The sequence below is a fragment of the Gracilinanus agilis genome, chromosome 3 (genome assembly GCF_016433145.1).
Source record: "Gracilinanus agilis isolate LMUSP501 chromosome 3, AgileGrace, whole genome shotgun sequence".
In the NCBI taxonomy this organism is placed as follows: Eukaryota; Metazoa; Chordata; class Mammalia; order Didelphimorphia; family Didelphidae; genus Gracilinanus; species Gracilinanus agilis.
The window spans coordinates 202,947,923-202,974,728 of record NC_058132.1 but is presented as its reverse complement, the minus strand read 5'-3'; the positions used below and the strand labels follow the sequence as shown (position 1 = coordinate 202,974,728).

The 26,806-nt window shown below is 37.8% G+C and overlaps 1 protein-coding gene across 1 annotated transcript in view; it reads left to right on the top strand.

The window, feature by feature from the left end:
- The window catches only part of JAML (junction adhesion molecule like), a 33,197-nt gene extending 9,189 nt beyond the window's left edge, over window positions 1-24,008 (top strand). Inside the window, exons 3-8 of the mRNA XM_044666358.1 lie at window positions 6,193-6,347; window positions 6,819-7,044; window positions 10,561-10,699; window positions 20,396-20,444; window positions 21,633-21,713; window positions 23,592-24,008. Coding sequence (XP_044522293.1) covers window positions 6,193-6,347; window positions 6,819-7,044; window positions 10,561-10,699; window positions 20,396-20,444; window positions 21,633-21,713; window positions 23,592-23,723 — 782 coding nt within the window. The 3' untranslated portion in view covers window positions 23,724-24,008. The remainder of the gene's footprint in view (window positions 1-6,192; window positions 6,348-6,818; window positions 7,045-10,560; window positions 10,700-20,395; window positions 20,445-21,632; window positions 21,714-23,591) is intronic.
- The last annotated feature ends 2,798 nt before the right edge of the window (window positions 24,009-26,806 follow it).

Here is a 26,806-nt window from a genome sequence, read left to right as displayed (position 1 = left end):
TTTATTCTCATGTGACTTTGCTTGACTTTTCTTTCAACTGAGCCCAATCTACATCTGGTTTTAACTCATTCTGTGTCTTTTTGCCCATGTTACCTCAATCCCTCCTTTCCCTCTATTGCATTTCTTCTCTGAAATTTCTTCTCTTTTTGCAGAGAAATGCAAATCTGAAATACCCATCTCTCTAATTATGTTCTTGATCATTAACTTTTTTTTTTTAAACCCTTACCTTCCGTCTTGGAGTCAATACTATGTATTGGCTCCAAGGCAGAAGAGTGGTAAGGGTAGGCAATGGGGGTCAGCTGGGAAGTGTCTGAGGCCAGATTTGAACCTAGGACCTCCCGTCTCTAGGCCTGGCTCTCAATCCACTGAGCTACCCAGCTGCCCCCTTGGTCATTAACTTTTAATTATTTGTGCAGTTTATGATGCACATAGGGAGAAGACAGTATGTGGTTGGAAGGGCCCATGAGCTGGGAAATCAGTGGCTGAGTGAGGGAAGGAGACAGGCAGAAGAGGGTAAACAAAATATTGAGTCAGGAAGGAGAATGTATGCTTGGCCAAGTAGCAAGGAGTCCTATGATCTGTCCTGAAGCCAGAATCAGCTAGCAAGTCTTAACTTTTTAAAAGAATAGAGGTTAAAAAAAAAAAAAGAATGAAAAGGAAAAAAACCCGTGATTTGAGTTTGACTTTTCAGATTAGGGAACCAGTGGTTTGTTTTTTTTTTACCAAGAACAAGAGTTGTAATTTTCCACTTCCTGTTTATTAATTTTGGTCTTACAAGTAGGTGATGAGAAAGTTGGGCTTCCCCTGTTTCTTGTAGCATGCACAATGGATAGGACAGTGTTATAGGGCGGCAGCTAGCATTTTTATTATGCAAATCCAGCAGTCAGCATTTTTTTATTTATCTAAGATTATCAAGCCTCTTTTAAATATGTATTGTATGCAGAGTATTGTGCTAGGCACTGGGGGATATGTCATTTTTAGCTAGAACCTGTATTCTGCCTTTATGAAGCTTGTAGGGTTATAGGCTATAGATATAAATAATGTGGAATATTGCATAAGTATCTATGAGAGGCATAAGCAGTGTTTGCATGAATATAATGGCACATTTCTCACTTAACCTAAGTTGGATGACCTTCTTTGAAAAGCATTTCCCAATCCCTCTTATACATATAGCTTGTTTGTATGTAGTTATTTTCATATCATCTCTCATTAGATTATTCGACTTTAAATTTTTTAAAAATATGTTTTATTGATGCTTTTTGTTTCTTATATCTCCATAGTATCCCATATATTCCTTCTTTATTCTCTCTGAGAGCCAAACCTATATGACAAATAGCATTTTTTTGAGAGAAAAAAAAGTGAGCACAATTGATTTACACATTGAAAAAGTCCAAAAACATATGTAGTGTGTGACATCTGTAACCCTTCCACCTCCACAAACAGGTAGGAGTTTCTTCTCATATCTCTTTTTGGGTTCCATTTGATCTTTATAATTTTATTCATTTACTTTTGATTTTTTTGCCATGTCCTTGTTCTTTCCATTTACATTGCTATAATTAACTGTTTTAACCTTTGGAGTTACTATATTTTCTTTACTTACTTCATTCTTTATCAGTTCATATAGATTTTTCCATGCTTCTCTGTATTCAGCACATACATTATTTCTTACAACATAGTAATATTCTATTACATTCATGTACTACAGTTTGTTGTTATTCCCCAACTGATGGGCATCTACTTTATAATTCTTTGCTATCACAAAAAATGCTGCTATAAATATTTTGGAGCATATGAGGACTTTTTTTTGCCTTATTGATGGCTTCTCTGGAAAAACCCAGTAATGGAATCTTTGGTTCAAATAGTATAAACATTTTGGTCACTTTATTTGCATAATTCCAAATTACTTTCCAGAATGGCTGTACCATTTCATAGCTCTACCAACAATATTAGTATGCATATCTTCCCACAATCTCTCCAGCATTGATGGTTAACCATTTTTGGTCATTTTTTGCCATTATGCTGGGTGTGTTTTGATTTACATTTCTCTTATTACTTCTTTGGAGTATTTTTTCATTTGGTTGTACAGTTATTTTAAGATTTTTGTTTTTTGTTCATTTTGTTTTTTAAAAAATATTTACTTCAAATTATATATAAGAATAAAAAACATTTTTTTGAAACCCTTACCTTCTGTTTTGGAGTCAATTCTGTGTATTGGCTCCAAAGCAGAAGAGTGCTGTAAGGGCTAGGCAATGGGGGTTAAGTGACTTGCCCAGGGTTACATAGCTGGGAAATGTCTGAGGCCAGATTTCTAGGCTTGGCTCTCAATCCACTGAGCTACCCAGCTGCCCCCTGTAATAACAGTTTTTTAACAATCATTTGTTTTGTTTTGAGTTCCAAATTTTCTCCCTCCTTTCCACCTTCTTTTCCTCCCTTCTTTCTACCCCTCCCATTTCCCTGAGACAATAAGCACTCTGATGTAGATTTTACATGTTCAATCATGTAAAACATTTTTCCATATTAGTAATTTTATAAAAGAGATCTCAAGCAAAAAAAGAGAATCAGTAAAAAGAAAATGAAATATAGTATTATTTAAAGTATGTGTGTAAACTCATCAGTTCTTTCTCAGAGGGCAGATGGCATTTTTCATCATGAGTCCCTGGGGTTTTCTTGGGTCCCTGCATTGCTGAGAATCACTAGGTCATTCACACTTGTTCATCAAAAAATATTGCTGTCACTGTGTACAATGTTCTGGTTCTGCTCACTTCACTTTTCATTAGTTCATGTCTTTCCAGGTTTTTCCAAAGTCATATTGCTTGTTATTTTTTATAGCCCAATATTATTCCATTATTATCATATACCACAACTTGTTCAACCATTCCCCAATTGATGGATAACCCTTTAATTTCCAATTCTTTGCTACCGCAAAAAGTGCTGTAATAGTTTTTTTTTTTTGTTTTTTACAAATAGATCCTTTTCTCGTTAAAAAAAACATTTTTTTTCCTTTGGGATACAGACCTAGTAATGTTATTGATAGAACAAAGGGTATGCACAGTTTTAGAGTCCATTGAGCATAGTTCAAAATAGCTTTCCAGAATGATTAGATCATATCACATTTCCACCAATGGTGTATTATTGTGCCTGTTTCCCTCACATCCCTTCCCAACATTTGTCATTTACTTTTCTGTTATAATAACTGACCTAATAGGTGTGAAGTGGTACCTCAGAGTTGTTTTAATTTGCATTTCTATAATCAAGAGTGACTTAGAGCATTTTTTTCATATGACTATAGATGCCTTTCACTTCTTCATCTGAAAACTACCTGTTCCTATCCTTTGATCATTTACTAATTGGTGAATTAATTTTATTTTTATAAATTTGAATTATTTCTCTCTATATTTGAGAAATTAGACCTTTATCAGAGATACTTGTTTTAAAATTTTTTCTCCAGTTTTCTCTTTCCTTTTAAGCTTGGTTGCATTTGCTTTGTTTTTAAATTTAATTTAACCAAATTATTCATTTTACATTTTATTATAATGCTCTCAATCTCTTGTTTAGTCATAAATTCTTCAATTCTTCTTTTGAAAATGGTTTGTTCATGTTCTTTGATCTGCTGGGGAATGTCTATTAGTCATTAGAATTATTTATTAATTGTTTTTTTCTTGGATACCAAACTCTTATCAGAGAAATTTAATAGAAATATTTTTCCCATTTGACTACTCTTCTTATCCTTGTGGTACTAATGTTGTCTGTGCAGAATTTTTTCAGTTTTAAGTAATCACAGTTAACTATTTTATCTTTTGAAATTGCCTGTTTTTATTTGATTAAGACTTTATACCCTACCCGTAGGTATGTGAGATATATGATCTGTTTCTCTTTTAAATTTTTTATAGTATGATCTTTCATATTAAGTCTGGATATCCATTTAGAAGGTATCATGGAATATGACATAAGATTTTGGTTTGAGCCTATACTCTACCAGACTGCTTTCCAGTTTTCCTAGCATTTATTATCAAATAAGGAATTTTCCCCCTAGGTAACTTCTTTTCCGCTTATCAAACATTGAGTTTTGGAATCTCTCTTGCCTAGTCTGTTCCGTTGATCTCCCGATTCATTTTCCACTACTAGATGCTTCTCCCCCATTAGATTTTCAATTCCTTGAGAGCAGGGGGAAGGAAAAGGAATGAACATTTATATAGCACCTACTATGTGCCAGGCATTGTGGTACATGCTTTACAAAAATTATTTCACTTTATATTTTCACAACAAGTGAATTGATCCAACCAATCTGGATGGCAATTTGGAACTATGCCTAAAGGGCTTTAAAAGACTGCCTACCCTTTGATCCAGCCATACCACTGTTGGGTTTTGAGAGAATTGGTAACTGACAAATAGGTACTTTTGGGGAATGGGGAAATAGGTAGGGAATGAGAAGGGAAATACCAGTACAGCTGGGGTAACAATAGCCCACAGCTGATTAGGGAGAGGTAACACAATTATCACTTTTAGCTGGGGAAACAAACAGTAACAGAAACCAACAAAGCCAGGGAAACAGTTTAAATTAATTGGATTCTTGAAGACTGGGAAGGAAACTAAGAAGCTTATAAAAAAAAAAGGGTTGTTTAATATTTAAGAAGGGCAGGTAAGGAGGGGAGAGAGTTAGCTAAAATCTTAAGTCTGTGGCCAACTGTCAAGAAATGTTGACTGGGGAATTGGCTACTCTATTCTATCTATAAATAACCAGCTCTGGCAGAGCTGTCAAGGCAAAGGGGATTCGGGAATCTCATGAAGCATGTCCCAGGATGTTATCCAGATGAAATCAGGTTACAGGAACACTTCAGGAAACCAGCAAGTTAATCCAAAAGGGCTAGGGAGTATAGGGCTTTCTGTAATTGTCCACCAACCAAAGGAAAAACTTCCAACTCAACCTAGATCTTGATTATAGACCCTTCAGTGATTTAGCTTCTCTTTTAAGATCCCAAATAGTCCACAGGCTAGTTGAACAGTGACCATGGCCTTCAGCTTAACTCCTCCTCTCCAGGGCCAAAAAACTGTCATCTTTCCCTTAGTCTCTGAGGACAAGCCTCTCTCAACATTCTGGATTTGGAATGTTCACAACCTCAGCCAGGTTTTTGCTTGATCTGCCTTTTACTCACTATAATAAGTCCTATCTATAAATTTCCTATAACAGTTTATACCCCAAAGAGATCATAAGGAAAAAGACTCGTATAAAATATTTATAACTGCGCTCTTTGTAGTGGCAAAAAATTGGAAAATGAGGGGATGCCCTTCGATTGGGGAATGGTTAAACAAATTGTGGTATCTGCTGGTGTTGGAATACTATTGTGCTAAAAGGAATAATGAACTGGAGGAATTCCATGTGAACTGGAATGACCTCCAGGAATTGATGCAGAATGAAAGGAGCAGAACCAGGAGAACCATATACACAGAGACAGATACACTGGGGCACAATTAAATGTAATGAATTTCTCTACTAGCAGCACTGCAATGATTCAAGACATTTTTGAGGGACCTATGAGAAAGCATGCTATCCACATTTAGATGTGGGAGTAGAAACACAGAAGAAAAAAACTGCTTGATCACATGGGTCAATGGGGATATGATTGGGGATATAGACTCTAAATGATCACCCTAGTACAAATATCAATAATATGGAAATAGGTCTTGATCAACGACACATGTAAAACCCAGTGGAATTACGCATTGGCTATGGGAGGCAGGGGGAGGAGGGGAGGGAAAGAACATGAATCATGGAAACATGGAAAAATTTTCTTAATCAATAAAAAAAATTTCAAAAAAGGAAGCAGCATATTTTCACAACAACCCTGTAAGATAGGTTCTATTACTATCCTCATTTTATTGTTGAGGAAACTGAGACAAACAGAAGAAATGACTTGCCTGAAATTACAATAATTCCAATCTCCAAACTTCTCACACTTAGCACATTTCTTTGATCTCCAGGGTATAGCACACTATCTGGCTCATAGCAGGTGTATAACAAATGTTTTTTGACTGTCGGGAAAGTATTTCCCTTAACCTTGTTGGTTCTGTTTTAATTTTGAGTGAGAGAGTTCTTCTTGGGAGAGAAGTATAATGTACTTGGTGGCAAATTTTAATTTCCCCTGGTTAGGGTGTCCATCTAAACTGTTTCTCTTTGTCTTCGAATTTTTTTAGGTTGTATCTGGGGTCTGGGTGACGTGGTTGTTTCTTCCTCTGAAGTAATAGCACATGTGGGTGACTCAATCCTACTGGACTGTGTTTTCCGGAGCGCTGTGATGAAACAAGTGATTAAAGTAGACTGGAGGTTCTCAGCAAGGGAGCATGAACAGGTAATGAGAAGCAGTATCTGATAGAGTTTCCTCTAGCTGATGATTACAGAGCATTGGAAGACAGGAAGAAAAATACCAGAAATTAGTGGCTTAGGAGAGTTGATCCCAATTTTACAAAGTGGGGTAGGGATATTTTGGGGAATGTTTGGGGAAAATTCTCCTTTAGCATAGAGAATTGCATTTTAGGCTTGTAAAGCTAGAGCTAGCATTTCAGTGATTATGAGTTAGTTATGAAAGGATGTCATGTATTGTCTTACATTGTAGGCAGCTGATGGGCAAGGGCAGAACTATGTGTGGCATAAATCTATTTTTTCAGCACCAGATTCTGGACAGAGCCATGCATAATTAGGTGTGCAATAAAGCCTTTTTGATGATAATGATTATTAACATCAACAGGCATCTGTGCCCACAAAATCCCAGACCTGGCACAGCCCATCTTTTGACTTTTTCTTACTCTGTACCATCTTCTAGGAGGAACTCGTGCTCTACTATTATGCTAACCTCAGTGTGCCTTTGGGGCGGTTCACAGACCGTGTTCGCTTTGTGGGGAAAATCTCAGACAACGATGGCTCCATCTGGCTGCAGGATGTGAGAGAGGCTGACCAAGGAGTCTACACCTGTGAGATCCAGATCCACCAAGAGAGCTTTGGTTTTAAGAAGAAAACTATGCTGCAAGTGGTCCCAGTTAAGCCCACAAGTATATGAATGCTTGGTCATGGAGAGAGTTTATATTAAGGGACACAAGGCCTGAGGGATAAGGGATAAGATTTGATTAGTTAGCCACACTGATGCAATGCCCACTATGTATTGTACAGAATCCTGTGTAGGGGGAAATTGAGTTGAGCCAATGAGTGGTGGCAGCAGGAGGAAATGATAGGAAAGATTGGGTGATGTAGGATCTCTTTTGGAAAGTGTTAACTATGATTAATTATATAATGGTTGACATTTATGTAATACTGAAGACTGACAAAGTACTTTGTATGTGTTACCTTATTTGATCTTCACGACCACCCTGTGAGCTATTATTGCAAATAAGCAACATGAGATTCAAGAAAGATTAATGTCGTATAAGTACAGGATGGTAGAGACACATGACTAGATCTCAGTTTGAAGAAATTTTGGGGATTTTAGAGGATGACAAGCTCAATATGAGACATTGGTGTGACATAACAGCCAAACAAGCTAGTATGATCTCAAGCTACATTGAAAGAAGCATAGTGTCTAGGACAAGAGGGTCGATAATCCTTCTCTACCCTGGAAAAACCACATTTTAAGAAGACTGTCTAAGGGGAAGCAGGATGGCTCAGTGGATTGAGAGGCAGGCCCAGAGATGGGAGGTCATAGGTGAATCTGGCCTCAGATACTTCCTAGCTCTGTGACCCTGGGCAAATCACTTAACCCCCATTGCCCAGCCCTTACTCCTCTTCTGCCTTAGAACCAATACACAGTATTGATTCTAAGATGGGAGGTAATGGTTTAAAAAAAAAAAAAAAGGTTGTTTGATAAGCTGGAGAATGCCTAGAGGCACCCAAGCGGAATGGTAAAAGACCTCAAAATCATGTCATTTGAGGATCTGGTGAAAGAATGGAGATATTCAGCCTGGAAAAGAAAAGATTTGATAGTTGTCTGTAAGTATTTGAAAAGGGAAGAGGGATTGTAGAATTATTTTGCATGATCCTGTAGACTACAATTGGGATGAATGGATAAAAAATGCAGTTGAACAGATTAAGGTTTATGTATTAAAAAACTTCTTACCCATTATAGTTATTGAAGTAGAATAGGTTACCTTGAGAGATAGTGGATTCTTTTTCACTAGTGGTCTTCAAACAGGGACCAAATTACTACTTATAAATGCAGCAAGATCTTTTTTTTCCCCCTAGATGCTTAATAGCACTGCCCATAGACCAGGTAAAATTAAATTGTGACTTAAGAAAGGAGAAGTTAGGGATAGAGATAGTAAGAAACACAAACTTCAGATTTAAATCTTAATGCCATAGATTTAAGAATATTTAGACATAGTCTTTTTAGGATAAGAGTAGTCAGTGCCGAAGAACACAAGATTTTTAGTTTGTGGGAAGACTTGAGTCTCCTGGCAAGTCATTTAAAAAAAACACAACACTTACCATCTGTGTTAGAATTTATACTAAGTATTGGTTTCAAGGCAGAAGAGCAGTAAGAGTTAGGCTAGGAAGTGCCTGAAGCCAGATTTGAACCCAGGACTTATGTCTCCAGATCTGACTCTTTTATTTACTGAGCCTCTCTGCTTCCTGGCAAGCCATTAGAAACAAAACAAAAAAAAGACATTGTTGGTGAAGAAAATTCAAATAAGTAATAGAAAACTAAATTCCTCCCCCCCAAATCCACACTTTGGGGATGAGCAAATAGGATTAGATTTTGGATCTGAAACTGGTCAAAAATTATTTTACTGATTGGGGGCAGCTGGGTAGCTCAGTGGATTGAGAGTCAGGCCTAGAAACTGGAGGTCGTAGGTTCAAATCCAGCTTCAGACACTTCCCAGCTGTGTGACCCTGGGCAAGTCAGTTGACCCCCATTGCCCACCCTTACCACTCTTCCACCTAGGAGCCAATACACAAAAGTTAAGGGTTTAAAAAAATTATATAAAAAAAAAAAGAATTATTGTACTGATAACCTAATCTGGGGTAGAAGTCAGCCTACCTCCTCCTTTCTAGATATTCATTAAATATTTGTTAAATTGCCATGGAAGCACCAATGTTTGAATTGGTAGGGAGCAAAGAGTGTAATTTTCTTTTTTCTTTCTTTTTAAAAAAATATTTATTCCATTTTTTATTGTCTTGCAAAACACAATTCCATATTGATCATTGTTTTAAGAGCAAAGTCATATATAACCCAAACCCCAAAATAAACCAAAAATACACTGATGTGAAAGATAACTTCAACAGTTCTTTCTCTGGAGGTGGATAGCATTCCCCATCATAAGTCTTTCAGGATTGTTCCAGATCATTGCATTGCTTAGAGGAGCTAAATATCTCTTTAATTTACAAAGTGTCTGCCATTCATACACATCAGGGAACCCACAGTGTTCAAGGAACTGTAAGAGGCATAAGTTTAAAAGTAGGTGTGTAAGCAGGCTAGGAAAAGCCTTAGCTGGAGGTCATGGACATTCTGAATGGAATGCAGGGGAAGGAGGAAGTGGCTTGTGCCTGAGAAGGACTCCATGGTGGTTGGCATAAACTGTTGCTGACCCTGGGAGATCTCAGAGTTAGGGGAGTTGTATCCAGATTCCCTGGGATCATGAGAGTGGTGAAGGCTTAAAGCAGAGGACATCAGACCTGCAGAGCAGCACCAAGTAGGGAAGTGGTTTGTTATCTGCATTGCAAACTTTCTCTCCCTACCTGGATACCGTGGATCACCTGTTCTGGTGGAGTTGACTCCTGGCATCCTGAAACCATCCCTGGATTAGCCGTGAGATCCCAAGTAAAGCCACCCTTAGGTCCTCAGCTAAGTGGACCAAACCTGGCTAGATCCAGGTTGGGAGGCACTTTCCCCTTGTGACTCCAGTACTGGTTTCTTTAGGCCTTGTCTTGCTTAGATCATAGGAGAGTGTAGTCAAGTCCTTCCCCTGCCCCTGTGGTTTGCCCTTAGCTTTTAAGTGTAGTAAACCCTATTCCCATCCTTAATCTTAGTTTGTCCTTGATTAAATGTGGTGCCTTAACTTATAAACTGCCTTTACTTTGCTGATTACCATAGGCCTAGTCTTGGTGCTTCAGAGTGGCAGTTGGACCTAACAGCCAATTCAGTAACAGACACCCCTTTGCTGTTAAACTTTAGTCTCCCTACTTGTTGGGCCCCTTCCTGTCATTTCTGTCTCCCACACACCCACCTGTTTACTATTTAAGGCACCTTTCCCTGGTTTCTCCCTTAACGGAACTTAAATACAATGTTTTATCTTTTCTTTTTTTAAAACCCTTATCTATTGGTATACAATACTATGCATTGGTTCCAAGGCAGAAGTAAGACTTCTAAGTAAGGATTAGGCAATAGGGGTTAAGTGACTTGCCCAGGGTCACTCAGCTAAGAAGTATCTGAGGCCAGATTTGAACATAGGACCTATCTCTAGGCCTGACTCTCTATCCACTGAACTACTTAGCTTCCCTGGAGGAAGAGAAAGTCTTAATAAGTGTCTAACTTCAGCTCTCTTTACTATTTGTGTCTGTTTATCTCTTTCCCCAAGCACTGAAGCCCACAGAAGCCTTCAGAACTGATGTGCTGAGTAGCTATCACCATGTGATCATCGTAGGGATTGTTTGCTTTACCATCATACTGCTTGCTGCCCTGGGAGTATCCATGAGGAGGAGTCAGCGCCACCACAGGTATCAGAGCAGTCAGGTCAGGCACTGAGGTAGTGGCAGAGGGATGCTGAACCTGTCTTGGGTCTCCCTTCTCCCGAATTCTTGGGTAAAGAGCTCCTATTAATAGCAGTTCTTTCTACTATTGATCAAACACACGTGGGATAGAATGACAGGGCCCTGAAAGTATCACCTCCTATTAGATGGACCATTTAAAGTTTTGTCATCTTGATTAGCTGAATTTGGATTCTCTGACTGGTAATCATTATTGCCTCTGTAAAGTCTTACTCTGATGCTTCGACATGGAACAAACGCTACCTGAAGTTCTCACAGCTGCTTTTGAGTCTGAGCTATGGAAGGTTCTGGTGTGATAAAGAGGCTTAGTAAAGGCCCAGTGACAGACTGAGCTTCTTTCCAAAGACCACTTCAATTAAATACAGAGCATTTTATTACCAGAAGACTAAAAACAACTAAGATAATTCTCTTTATGATCTTTTGATTATTGCCAAGGGAAATTTAAAAGAGGAAGGCATATGCTCCTCCAAGACATTCTTCCTTATATTATAGGAAGATGCTTTTCTTTCTTTAAAAACAAAACAAAAAGAATCTGCAAAATCTGTCTTCTCTCCTTCCCACTTCCTTCTCCCGCCAACCACCACTGAGAAAGAAGGAAAAATAAAAGCCCTATTATAAACACGAGTAGTCAGGCAAAACAAATATCTGCATTGGTGGTGTCTGAAAAAACACATCTCATTTGAAGTCTTCAATCTTTTACCTTTCTGTCAGGAGGTGGGCAATATGTTTCTTTATTAGTCAGAATTCCAAAGTCTTTTAAAGTTGTTTGCCTTTACAATATTATTGTTCTCTCATTTCTGCTCACTCCACTCTGTATTAGTTCATAGAAGTCTTCCCAGATTGATTTGAAACCATCCCCTTCTTAATTTATTGATAGCACAATAGTATTCTTTCATATTCACATATAAGACATACATAATTCTATGACACACTCAGTACACACATGTTTGCAAACAGCATACATGAGTACATACCTGTATGAATAAGAAAACACACATGTATATACCACTTTATACACATATTCATGTGTGTATGCATCACTGTGTACATATATTCATACATACACAGTTGCTAAATTGTGTATAATCCTAACTGTAGCTCCTTTGTACCTGAAATTTTTCTTTCTGGTTTCTTGCAATATTTTAAATTTGACCTGGAATCTCTAGATTTTGACTATAATCTTCCTTTCATTTTGGTTCCTTTCAGGAGATAACCAATGAATTCTATTTCTACTTTGTTCTCTGGTTCTAGAGGCATCTAGTTAGTGCAATAGTTAGAGGGCCAGACTTAGACTCAGGAAGACCCAAGTTAAAATCTGTACTTCCTGGTTGTATGACCTTGGGCAACTTATTTAACATTGATTTGCCTCAGTTTATCCATTTCTAAAATGGGAATAATAATAACGCCTACTTCCTAGTGTTATATGAGGCCCAAATGAGATAAGACTTGTAAAGCACTTTGCAAACCTTAAAATACTAAATAAAACCTATCAGTGAGATGATGAAGAAGAGAGGAAATCAGAGGAAGAGATGATGATGATGATGATGATGATGATGATGATGATGATGATGATAATGATGTGGGCATTTTTCTTTCATTATTTATTGAAATGTTATTTCAAAGCTTTTTTTTTGTCATAACTTTCAGGTATTCCAATGATTCTTTTTTTTTAAACCCCTTTTTTTTGGTTTATAAACTATTATTTATTCCATTCTCTTCTATATTGTTTCTTTTTTTTTAACATTTAATAATATTTATTTTTTAGAAAAGTTAACATGGTTACATGATTCATACTCTTACTTTCCCCTTCACCCCCTGACCTCCCCCGCCATAGCCGATGCGCATTTCCACTGGTTTTAACATGTGTCATTGATTAAGACCTATTTCCAAATTGTTGATAGTTGCATTGGTGTGATAGTTTCGAGTCTACATCCCCAACCATGTCTGTCTCAACCCATGTGTTCAAGCAGTTGTTTTTCTTCTGTGTTTCCACTCCTGCAGTTCTTCCTCTAAATGTGGGTCGTGTTCTTTACCATAAATCCCTCAGAATTGTCCTGGGTCATTGCATTGTTGCTAGTACAGAAGTCCATTACATTCTGTTTTACCACAGTGTATTGGTCTCTGTGTACAATGTTTTTCTGGCTCTGCTCCTTTCATTCTGCATCAAGTCCTGGAGGTCTTTCCATCCTTACCTTCTTTCTGGTACTGTGTATTGATTCTAAGGCAAAAGAGTGATAAGGACCAGGTAATTGGGGTTAAGTGATTTGTCCAGGGTCACACAGCCAGGAAGTATCTTGAGTACAGTTTTGACCCAAGGACCCCCTCCAGGCCTGGCTCTCTAATCCACTGTGCTATCTGCCCCTTTAATTAGTCCAGTGATTCTTAAATCACTTCTTGCTCATTTCAGGACAGTTTTGCTATGATATATCTTAGGTTTCCTTTTGGTTCTTTTCATCTTTCTTATTGTCTCATGGAATCATTAGGTTCTATGATCCATTCTTGTTTTCAGAGAGTTTGTTTCTTAGATATAGATTTATTCCTCTTGTGGTAAGCTGTTAACTCTCCAGTTCTTTCATTTGTACCCTTTCTTAATTTTTCCCTCTAATTCTCTCATTTGGTTATTTTATTAAAAAACCATTGCTAAGCTTAAAAAAAAACCCAACCTCTTAATTTGTCTCTTTCCAGAATTCTAGTTGAATTTCTGCTCGAATTGTGTTTTTTCTTTGAGGTTTCGCTTGTGGATTTTTTGGAGTCTTTTCTCTAAGTCTATATTTTGAGTATCCTTGTCATCATAATACTTTCTATGGTGGGATTATTTTTTTGTTTGCTTGTTTTTCCAGCATACTGCCTGACTTTAGACTTTACATTTAGGCTGTGCATACTTGTGGAAGGAATTTCTGAGCTTGTCCTCATGGTGCTTTCTTGGGGTTCTAAATGTTGTCTTATTCCAGGGATAAGTCAGGTTGGGGACCTGCAACCTTTTGGTTCTCCCAGAGTGATCTAATCCAGGGCAGAGTCTGATTGCTATCCCCCTGTTCTGAGCTCTGCAAGTTCCTAACCTGAGTTTGAGTTTGAATAATAGGCTTGTGGACTTGCTGCTTTTGGAATTTAGTAGATTACTGCTAGACTCAGCAAAGATCAGCCATCCAGAAAACTCTGTTAATACAGAATGACAGAAGTAGAAATCTTCCTTTTGGTCTGGGTTTCCTGCCCTTGTTATTTTACCACAGGCTTTATACTGGGCTAGAAGCTGAAAATGAGATCCCATTCTCCTCCTAGAGTCCAAACCACATTGCTGCTGCTTGCTTCGGGTTCTTTGATCAGGACCCAACTGAAGGCCCTTTTCCACTCTTCTCCCTATTAAACCACCTTTAGGTACAGGTCCCTGTCTCAGTTTGTCCTGGATTTGTGATTCAGAACTAAGTAATACCAGAGATGCCAATTGGCACCTCTTGTACCTTACACAAGTCTAGGCTTCTATTTGCTGAATCTAGGACCTCTTCTTGCCTTAGTGCAGTGGTTCCCAAACTTTTTTGGCCTACTACCCACTTTCCAGAAAAAAATATTACTTAGCCCCCTGGAAATTAATTTTTTTAAAATTTTAATAGCAATTAATAGGAAAGATAAATGCACCTGTGGCCATCACTGCTTCCCTGGATCGCTGCAGCACCCACAAGGGGGCGGTAGCGCCCACTTTGGGAATCACTACCTTAGTGCATAGACTTACCCTGTTCTGGGATGCTCTACGTAGTATGACTCTCTCTAGAACCCATTTCCAATGTTAAAAAGAGCACTCTGTCTACTTGTTTCAACCTGGGCTGAAAAATTACTTGGTGTGCCTTTTTTCTTGGATTTCCTGATCATCATTTGTTCTGGTGTATTTTCTAGAACTGTTTGGAGAAATTGTAGGGGTGAGGTGATTGTGAGGTGTGGGGAGTAGAACTCACTGTATTTTTTCCCTACTATTCTACCATCTTGGCTCAGGGGATGCTTTTCTTTTTTTCTTTGAAGTTTTTTTCCTTCAGTAATGTTTTATTTTTTCCCAATTCCATGTAAAAACTTTTTAAGCATTTGCTTTTGAACATTTTGAGTTCCACATTCTCTTCTTCCTTCTCCTCATTCCTCCTTGAGATTATAATTTATAATTGGTTATACATATGCTGTCATACAAAACATATTTTTGCTTTGTCATAGTGTGGAAGATGACAATTAAAAAAAGAAGAAAATAAAATGAAAAATGTTTTGATCTACATTCAAACTCCATCATTTTTTTCTCTGGAGGCAGATGAAATTTTTCATCATAAGTCCTTTGAGATTGTCTTGGATCATTTATTGCTGAGCATAGCTGAGTCATTCAGAGTTACTGCTCATTGCATAGTATTTCTGTTACTGTGTTCTATATTCTTCTGGTTCTGTTTATTTCACTCTGCATCAATTCATGTAAGTCTTTCTGGTTTTTCCTTCTATCCATGATTTCTTATAGCACAATAGTATTCATTTCAATCATCCTATACCATAATTTACTCAACTATTCCCTAATTGATAGGCATCTCCCCAGTTTCTAATTCTTTGCTATCACAAAAAGAGCTACTATATAAATTTTTGTACAGATAAGTCTGTTTCCCTTTTTCTTTTTTAATCTCTATGGGTACAGAAATAGTGGTATTGCTATGTCAAAGATTATGCACAATTTTATATCCCTTTTTTGGGCATAGTTCCAAATTGCACCAGAATGGTTGGATCAGTTCACCAAGAGTGCATTAGTGTCTCCACTTTCTCACATCTCCAAGAAGATGCTTTTCCCTTCCTTCCTTCCTTCCTTCTCTCTTTCTCTCCTCCCTTCCTCCTTTTCAACATCCCTCCCTTTCTTCTTTCCTTCCCATTATATTATTTCTCAGAATCAATATTGTGTATTGGTTTCAAGGCAGGAAAGTGGTAAGGCATAGACAATTGGTGTTAAGTGATTTGTTTAGGGTCACACAACTAGGAAGTGTCTGAGACAGATTTGAACCTAGGATCTCTTATCCACACCTAGCTCTCTTATCTTTTGAACTACCTAGAGGCCCCACAAGAGGTTGCTTTTCAGAATTCAGATGGAACATGCTTCTGTTTGTTGATATCGTGCTATTTTTAGAAAGCTGCAGACAATAGGGGTCCTTAAATGAGAAATAGGATTACTCAGAAGAAATGGGCCTGCCTGTCATATAAGAAAAACTAAATGGATTAAAACTATATCTATTAGCCAGACCAGGTTATACAGCTAGAAGGCTAATTCATTGAGCTCTTCCTTAAGTACATATATCTGTGATATGTACTACAGATGGATATTGAGTTGGACTTAGAATTGGCTAGGAGGAAGAGAGGGAACTGAATTGCTTTTGGGAAATTGCAGGGGAATTAATAATATAAAGCTACTTCTTAGCACAAAAAAAATTTTTTTTAATAGGCTATCTTAGTTTTGGTATTTGATTACAAATCTTAGAATATCATCATCTCTTAAGGATCAAAGTTGTTGGCATCCCAAAGATAGTGGAGAGATATATGGTAACTGTAAGTAGGTTGTGAACTTACCTGATGTTTTACATGTAAGAAAGGATGTAAGAGATATCATATATTCAAGACAAATACATTTGTGAAAAAGAATGGACCAGTTGTAGGGAGAGCAAGGGGTAAGAGATGGATAACCTGAGCAGAAGAAGGACTTTAGTACATGAACAAAAATCACACAGGATGAGGTATGGATGGGTTGTGGTCTGTGTTGATGGAGACCCACATGAAGATTCACTGAAGTATTGAAGTAATTATTAATATTTATTATATTTTGATTTATATTAATTAATTATTAATGCTAGATTCTCTTTGTCCTGACATTTGCCACAGTTGTAGGATGTGTTCCCCACTTCTAATTTGGTGATGTTTATATAGGGAAATAATTCCCTTCTAATCTCCAGACTCTGTAATTCGTATCATGCCTTGGATGTTCCAATGACAGTCTTAAATCTAGCTGAGCTTATTGTCTTTGCCTATAAACCAACTTAAAAAAAATTCTGACTGTGGCTCTACTATTCATTTTGTTTTCCATATTTGAAGTCTGGGATATCTTTTGCTTTTACTTCTATTTTAATTTTTTTTTTTTTATATCTACGTAGTTATCAAGTCCTTTCAGAAGCATTAGTTGGCTTGTTAAGTGCTGAGCCTGGAGTCAACAAGACTTGAATTAAAATCCTGCCTCAGATATTAGCTATGTGACCCTGGACAAGTCACTTAATTTCTGTCTCCCTCAGTTTCCTCATTTATTAACACCTTCTACTCAAGGTTCTCATGAGAATAAAATGAGATAAGATTTATAAAATACTTTACAAATATTAATGTGCTATATAAATGTAAGTTGGTATTGTTGCTATGTTATTCCTAGAGTCAAAAATCTTTAGTGACTCCCAGTTGCCTATGAATGAAGTTCAGATTCCTGCTTGACATTTAGGGCCCCCCATAAGTTAGGACTACCCTCCCTTGTCTCATTATATTCCCATCTACATACTCATTTTGTTCTATCAAAATTAGATTCTTGGAATTCCACCAAATGTGCCATGTCCTTGTTCACATTGTCCCCTTTGCCTCTAATGTTCTCCCTATTCCCTTTTTGTCTGTTGAAATATTATCCATCTTTTGAATTCCATTTCAGATGCCAGGAAGCTTTCTCTTATCTTTTCATTCTTAAATGGCACTTTGTTTTGCAATCTGTAATGCACTTAACATATAGTATATAAGGTAGCTCTCAGTTTGTCTTCTCTCCTTATTGGATTTCATTTTCTCTGAGGTCAAGTGCCACGTATTTAAATAAACTTTACATGTTTCCTGTTACCTTTCAGAATAGCCAATAAGTGTTGAATTGAGTAATTCTGAGTATTAGTCCAAGTCAAACATGCCTGTATATATATATATATATAAAGAAAAATGACTATAATAAAAAGCCAATTAGAAATGATTTTTTTTACTTATCTGCCTCATGGCTGTTTTTCCATAAGCACAGTTAATTGAGAGAGAAATGCCTTTACTCTTTGTAAGATCCTTGAAAGTGACTTTTCATATAAATTCCATTAAGACAGTTTCCGTTTTTCATCATTCTATTCCCCAATGATTTTCACATAAGGGGCAACTGGTAAAAATATGTAAAAAAAATGTTTGTCAAATTAATGATAATTCTGTTTAAAACCAGTAAGTAGGGGGAAGCTGAGGAGCTTCAGTGGTTTGAGAGTCAGGCCTAGAGATGGGAGGAGCTAGGTTTTAAACTGGCCTCAGATACTTCCTAGCTGTGTGACCCTGGGCAAGTCACTTAACTCCTATTGCCTAGCCCTTACCACTCTTCTGCCTTGGAATCAATATATAGTATTGATTCTAAGGCGGAAGGTAAGGATTTAAGAAAATAAAACCAGTAAGTAACATCTGTAAGAGGAATTTCTTTTGGTCAAAACTTCTTGTACTCATTATTATTATTATTGCTGAAGTCTTCCCAAGCTTCTGTATGAATTAGGATTTCAAATGCCTATATCCCAAGGTGTTGGAAATACCATACTTTTTAAAATTGGATGCTATTATTAGTCCCTTTTTAAAAAAAAAAAAAAACCCTTTACCTTCTGCCTTAGAAATGATACAAGTATGGGTTCCAAGGCAGAAAAACAGTAAGGGCTAGGTAGTTGGGATTAAGTAACTTGCCCTGGGTCACACAGCTCAGGTCACATAGTTCCTGTCAGTCTTTCCTAGAAAACAGTTCTCATAAGGAGCATGATATTATGCAAAGACCACTGAGTGGAATGTTCATGGACTTGTTCACTAGCTCTTATATTTACTTACTGAATGATCCAGGGCAAATTTTTTAATCTTTGTCATTTAGGTTTTATCCTATGTAAAAGGGGATAGTAATTGTTACTACTACCTTCACATGATTGTTTTAAGGGAAAATTTTTGTTAACCATAGGCCTTAAAATGAGCGACTTTTATCATTGTTACTAGGAAAATAGCATTATACCCTATTTTACTCTTGCATAAGGTTAAAATATATTTATTTTACTGTCATCCTCCTGGCCCTGCCACATAAACACCAAAGAGAGAGCTGGACAAACATTTGTGTCAGTTGGATTTATGCTCCCATCTCTGCTTTGTAATGCTATCTGTACCACTGGCAAATGACAGAGGTATGTTGCAGACCACCAGAGCCCAGGAGACAGATATAGAAGGGGCTTAGGAGTAACAGATAAGCTAACCTCTTGGTATGGGTATCTAAACAATTCTGGAAATAATTCTGAGAAGCGATGTGATGTGAAAGACTAGCTGTGTAGTAAGGGGCAGATCCTTTCCCCTCTCTCAGCCTCAGTTTCCTTTTCTTTTAGTGAGGGGGTTGGACTCAATGAGTCATTTGGCTCCTTCCAGTTCAAATGTTACATATCATTTCTTCTGTCTGGGAATCTGGGAACCCTAATGGGGGCATTGTCTCTACTGTACTTCTGCTGCCCTCTGGTGGTTCATTTCCATGGGACTGGCTCATTGCCCTTCCTATAGAGACAGGACTGAAATATTAAACGCTGAATCAGAGAACTGAAGGGGTGAAAGTAACTTGTAGTGGTTATCTTTTTTAGTTCAGTAAGTTTTTATTGTCCTTACACTTAGGCAGACTAGGTGCTTGCCTATATGGTAAGATTTTGGAAGATCAGAGAAGCACCCCAATACTGTCTCTACTTGAAGCCCTTCAACAATGGAATAAACCTTCCACTATCATTTAAGAAAAGTCTTACATTTCAAATGTATGTACACCTGAGAGAAGCAAAGCATTGACTAAAATAATTCAGGGTAAGGGGTATGAGTGACCAGTTTTAGGGTTCTCTTCTGAGAGTAAATTTTAATCCAGTGCATAGAAATTTCTAGTCACTAAGAAGGGAGGAGTACCATCAAAATAAAGTGAAGGGGGAGAGTATTAATGTAAATTATTTCTTACTTCACAATTCTGCTTTCTCTGAGGAAGGCTTATTCTCTTCTCTGTCTCTCTCTCTCTCTTTGTCTTTGTCTCTGTCTGTCTGTCTCTGGCTCTCCTTCCCTAATAAAAAAAATCAGTGTATTGATCAGGCTAGCGATAACGAACAAGTGGCCCATTCTCTCATTGTAGAAGCCTTACATATATGAAATAGTTGATAATTTGATCTAATACTTAAGTAATAGAAAGAATGCATTAGGCTTATGGAATTCATCGTTATCCTTGATAAAGCCTACACAGGCAGGAAATCCTCCTTCTTAAAGATTTCAAATGAGATTCCACAGCCTTCCTCCTTGTCTATTTGTAGCAATCTGTCTCCCTGAATTATTGGCTATGAAGCTGATCAAGTGACAGCTGAGGATGAGAAGAAGCATGTTTGAAACAGAAGAAAAGAAAACAACTCCAGGGATTGACATCTTGCGTTCCACCATTTTGAACATTTAGTGGCTGTTCCAAGCTAGGCTGGAAGAGTAAAAGATTTGTGATTAGTATCATGTATAGGAGTAGATAGAATTAACATTTCCCCTCTCCTCCAGGGTCCTCTTCTCCCCAAAAGTTCAGTGGAGAAACAATGGCCTGTGTTGCTTACCTATTAATGCCATGTTTTATTTGCTTTACAGATCAGGAAACCATCCTGAGAATACTATTAAGGCTAAGCCAGAGGTAGAGGTAAGTGGGCTTTCTTCTCAGAGGTACTTCTTGTTGCTTTGTCTTCTGAGCTATATAAATGACAAAGAGTTCCAATATAAAGTATTTTATAAATCTGTGGTAGTGGTGTTATTCCTCTGTGGGCATAGTTGCTGAGAGGAAAGGAAGGATGAAGAGAGCAGGTTGCGACAGCAAGATTTGAGACTTTATTTATATAATATGTATGTAAGTATATATATAAAATATATACAGATTCACAGGAGTTTGTCTGGATAGATAAGATAGGACTAATACTTCTCTTCCCTAAGATTCTCTTCTCCACAAAAATTCAATACAAAAAGTGTGTGCATCTGTGCGTGTATGTATGTGTGTTTGAGTTTGGGTTGTGGCATAGAGTAAATGTAGCTAGATGACTTTTTCTTTTTAAACCCTTACCTTTTGCCTTAGATTCAATATTAAGTATTATTTTCAAGGCAGAAGAGCAGTAATTGCTAGGTACTTGGGGAAAAATAAGTTGTCTAGAGTCAGCCATATAGCTAGGAAGTATCTGAGGTCTGGTTTGAACCCAGGGCCTCCCTTCTTCAGGCCTGGCTCTATCCACGGAGCCACCTAGCTGTCCCTTTAAAAAAAGTTTCTCTGAGAATTAATTTTTCTCTATATTGTCTGATATAATGTGGCCTTACATAGGAATTTCCCATGGACACAGTATAAGGTCCCACAAGAGTCTGAAAATCTGTAGCTGGATGACATTGAACACAAAAAGAGAATTTGAATCTCTAAGTGCCTTTGATAACACTAATAGAGGATTTCACCCTCTAAGAGCTGTTCTTCTGTGCATAATTCTCTGGAAGGAATCATTTATTGATTAATACCACCCTGCCATAGTTCTAATTAAAAGAGATTACCTAAGGTGACAAGATGCTGGTCTCCTGCTGCTATCTAAGTACCCGAATCAAAACAGCATGTTTGGTTTTTGAAAAGAGTAGGTCTAGATCCTGAGATAATATTCTTTTCTGACAACTTAATTTTCATGAAGAATGAATGAGTGATGTGGCTAACTCATTTGTTCCAGTGCTCATTGTTTCTTTGGCCCTTTCTGGTCAAGCGATGGGGTGAAGTGTTGGGATATTGGGACTGTCTTAGGTATGGGGTAGATACCTGAGATATGCTTCATTTTTTAGAAACTCTTTTCCAATGTGCCCTCTCTAGGCACATGTTTACTCCACAGTAACCACTGAGATTGAAGAAGAGGAGTCAAGCAGAGCGTCAGAGGCCACCTACATGAGCATGGTGAGGAATTAGATGAGATCTTTGCTGAGTCATGCACTAAGATTTGAGGAGGATGAAGATTTGGCTGTGCTCACACAGCCAGGGATTAGATGGGAATGAGGATGAGGGTGAGGGACAAGAAGATCTGTTCATTGAAGGAGAGCATTATTCTACTTTACAAACAGATACAAATTACTGAAGTGAAATGGAATGGACAGTATTGTCACATATGTTCTTGGAGCATGTTTAAACTGTGAAGCCCACAGGCCTAAGGGCCCATCCTATGTCAGACCCAGGTTAGGCAATACCCTACCTGACCATGTTCATTAAGAATGTGATACTAGGCAAAACCACATTACAATGACAGTGTCATCTCTGAGTGGTCAGCCTGGAGTGGGTGGAGGTGTTGGTTCTGATGACATTATCAAGAAATAACTTGTTGATTTATTTCTGGCACATGTCTATATTAGCAACTGGTCAGATAGGTGGCACAGTGGATAGAACTCTGGGCTTGGAATTGGGAAAACTCACCTTTCTTTATGAGTTCAAATCTAGCCTCAGACACTAGCTCTGTGACTCTGGGCCAGTTATTTCACCCTGCTTGCCTCAGTTTCCTCATCTGTAAAATGATCTGGAGAAGGAAATGGCAAACCACATCAGTATCTTTGCCAAGAAAATCCCAAATGGGGTCATAAAGAGTTAAAGATGACTGAAAAACAACAAATATTATGATATGACCCTGAGAATAGTATTTTACTGCAGGAGACTCTTTTTCCTTTTGGATAAAGTTATTATCAAGGTTTATCTAACCTTATTTTTAGGGAGCAGCTTGGTAGATTGCACACTGACTCTTGTATAACAGTAGGGGGGTTGATTCCAGTCATGTTGTCCCATTCTCCAGGGAGTACCACACCTAATGCAGTCATATAGCGTTTTAGGGAAGAGGAGGAGTGGGACCGAGGGTGAACAAGATGCTATTTGAAGAATAATTAGAGTGAATTAAGTCTATTAAGGGAGCAGTGTTTATTCCAGTACGGGTATGGCCTGCTCTGCTTCCTTTCCTTCCTGATGGGCTTTGACCTTTCTCTTCATGGCAACAAATGAGATGCATGACTTCTGGCTGAATTCAGCTGGCACAGATTCTACTTGAGCAATGCTGAAATCAGCCAAGGGAACATTAACTCCACCTTGGAGTATTATCTGTTGGATCCAGTATTTTTCCCACTTCCTGTTATCTAGCATTTCTGTGAAGCAGTACAGTGGCTACTAGGTCTCACCCTAAAGAAACCCACTAATGCAGCTGCATGTTGATGGTATCTGTGCTCTACCAGTTTGAGTGATAGACAGGAAGTTTGGGATGAGTAACTGATGCTGGTGATAACGACTATGATCTTCAAAGCTGACTTCACTGGTTTCCCGTTGAGTGCTTTGTAAAGTACAGAATATAGGAAATGTGCTCATTGTCTTGTAGGAAATTGATTTCATAACCTGGAGTCTTTTTGAAAAGCTCCTTGGCTTCACCACTGACTGGATTGGACCCCCTTTGAATATGTGGCTTTTGCATGTATCTAATTTAACAGCTAAGTAACAGAGTAAATAGAGTAAAGAAACGGTCATCTTCCTGAGTTCAAATATGGCCCCAGACACTTCTTAGCTGGGCAAGTCACTTAACTCTGTTTGCCTCAGTTTCCTCATCTGTCAAATCAGCTAGAGAAGGAAATGGCAAACCACTCCAGTATCCCTGCCAACAAACTCCAAGTGGGGTCACAAAGAGCTAGACACAACTGAAATGACTGAACAGCAACAATTTGACACCAAGGTCTGTCATCTACTCCTTGACAGGTATATTTTATGCTCTTGACAGGTATATTTTGTGTCTTTGTTTTCCCTACTCCACAGCAACCCGTTTGGCCTTCCCAGAGAGCAGAGAGGAATAAATCATCTGAGATAATGCCAGAAACAGAACAAAGTTTTGGAGGACCAAGGTTTATCACAAGACCCCTAACAAAGGAAGATAACATCTTTCAGTAGCCATTGATTCCTCATTTTTCCTGAGCCAAGTTGCAGTTATGTCCCGAAGCTCTCCTGCAGTCTTCTCCATGTGCTGCTTAGGTTGAGAGTTGAAGATGGAGACCTTCATTTGTGATGGAAAGAGACTTTGGGAGGAAAGAGTCCTTAGAAGAGTAATGGGCCTCTGGGATTAATTCAGTAGCAAATGCAATGCAGCAAACTGTTCTGAAGTATTTGATGTGTGGAGAGGCCTCTATCAGGTTCTTGGAAGAAAAAAAATATGGCTAAGACGCAGCCCTTGCCCTAATGGAGCTTATATTATATCACCAGAACAAGTGTGGAATCCTTTTTTAATCAGACTGTTAAAATGGTCATGTTCTTGAAGAATACATTTTTATTGTGAAGAAGCTTAAAAATATCATAAATATTTTGTTTTATGATGGCAAAAAAAGATCTATAAATGAATATATATATACAAAAACTCTTCTCCTTTTCCCCTCCCCTTTTTTCCCTTCTTTTTCTCTTTTGGTTGAGGACTGACTGAATATTGGTTAGGAAAAGTGGTTTTTGGTGAAGAATTCATAGTAGATAACCCCTTCAGCAGCATTATATCCAGGAAGAAAGCCATCCTGCAGCCTAGTGCATCATAGGAATGAGAAATGTTATCTGACAGTAGGAGGAGTGGAGCAAGAGAAAGATTTTGTCAACCTGAAAATAAAATATATTGAATTTGGTAGAAAATGAAGATTTAGAATATCATCTGTGTGATAAAACATTTGGGTCTCTAGTATTAATATTTGGGGACTTAACACATCTTAGAAAATCTTTTATTTGTTTTTCTAACCACCAGGATTAAGCTTGCTCCAAGGCCAGGTCTTCCTGGCTGTACATGTAAGTGTGGGATTATACTTCTTCAGGTTCCACAATTTTTCTGTTCCCTCACATCCTCATTGCCACTTGTTCCAAGCCAAGCTTTTCCTGAACTCCCCTGACTGCTGAGGGTATTTAGCAATTTTACCTGGGCTTCTTGTTTCCATTCCTAGCTTAGGTAGAATACCCTTGGCCTAATCCAGTGATGATGAACCTTTTAGAGATCACTTGTTGTACCCTAACTGCCCACCCCCCCAGACTGTGTGCTCTGTGCCCACAGAGAGGGCTCTGCATACCCTCTTTGGCACATGTGCTTTAAGTTCACCATCATAGGCTTAATATGTCTGAGGACACTTACTAGTTATGTGACTCTGGGCAAGTCACTTAATCTCTGTTTGCCTCAGTTTCCTCAACTATAAAATGGGGACAATAATAGCACCTACCTCCCAGGATTGTGGTGAGGATAAATGAGATAGTAATTGTAAACCACTTAGCACAATGCCTGGCAAATAGGAAGCACTATATAAATGTTAACTATTATTATTATTATAATTAACTCATCTGAATCCTTAAGGCTCAGCTTTATCACAGAACCAATTCCTTTCTATTCTGTTCTTTTGTAAAGAACAATATTCACTTTTCATCTCTTATTCAGTTGAGACTGAGAGACATCCAGCCTTTCCCTTTCACAGCAATTAGCCTTTATAAAGAACACAAACAAATAGTCCTTTAAAACTGACACATAGAATGCTATATCCTTTTCACATTATAAAAGTAGCCCATTCAGGCAAATAGAATGGTTTTGATTCTTTATGTGGAAGGAAAATATGGGTTTTATTTCTGGCCTGTAGATAATATTTTACATGGATATCTCTCTTCCTTGAGGTAGCATATCCATAGGATAATGGCATTAAGGATGCAGGGTAAAATAAAATGGATACACAAGTTCAAACTCCTTGTGTTGTCATTCAAGGCCCTCATTTTATCTTCCTAGCATTTTTTTGTCCTTTATGTTTTCTCCACACTGGATTAATCTCCATCCCCTATATATTTCCTGTTCTTTCTTGCCTCATAGATTTTGCCTAAGCTTTGCTCTGTGCATAACATATATCCTAATCTTTTTTTAAAAACATTTTTATAAAAAATTTTGAGTTCCAAATTTTCTCTCCTTCCTGACCTTCCTCTCCCATACCCATACCCCTGCCTTTGAGGCAGTAAGCAATCTGATATAAATTTTATATGTGCAATTGTAAAATAATTTTCCATATTAGTCATTTTGTAAAAGAGATCTCAAACAAAAAGAAGAAAGTGAAATATAGTATGTTTTGGGGGATAGCCGGGTGGTTCAGTGGATTGAGAGCTAGTCCTAGAGACGGAAGGACCTAGGTTCAAAACTGGCTTCAGATACTTCATTACCTATGTGACTTTGGGCAAATCACTTAGCCCCATTGCCTAGCCCTTTACCACTCTTCTGTCTTGTTACAACAACAAAAAAGATATGTCTCGGTCTGCAATCAGACTATCAGTTCCGGCTCTGCAGGTGGATGGTATTTTTCATCATGAGTTTCTGGGATTGTCTTGGATCACTGTATTGCTGAGAATAATTAGGTCATTCATAGTTGTTCATAAAAAAGATTGCTGTTTGTACGGATATATAATTTGGGGTTTTGGTTCTATGGTAAAAATGAATAATATAGAAATTGGCAAGAAGTGATAACGTTTGTACAACCCAGTGGAATTGCTTGTCAGCTTTGGGAGGGGAGAGGGAAAAGAGGAGGGAAAGTGAATCATATAAACATGAAAAATATTTTAAAAATAAAATTAAAATTAAAAAATATTGCCGTTGTACATAATATTTTTCTGGTTCTGCTCACTTCCTTTTGCATCAACTTGTGTAAGTCTAGGTTTTTCCAAAATCATTCTGCTTACCATTTCTTATAGCACAGTGGTATTCCATTACAATTATATACCCCTAGTTTAGCCATTTCTCAATTGATGCACAGTCCCTCAATTTTCAATTCTTTGCCACCACAAAAAGAGCTGCAATAAATAATTTTGTACAAATAAGTTTTTTTTTTTCAGCCATTCCCCAATCAAGGGACAATTCCTCATTTTCCTATTTTTGGCCACCACAAAAAGTGCAGCTATAAATATTTTTGTACAAACAGATCCTTTGCAATTAAAAAAAAAATCTCTTTAGGATACAAACCTAGCAGTAGTATTGCTAGATCAAA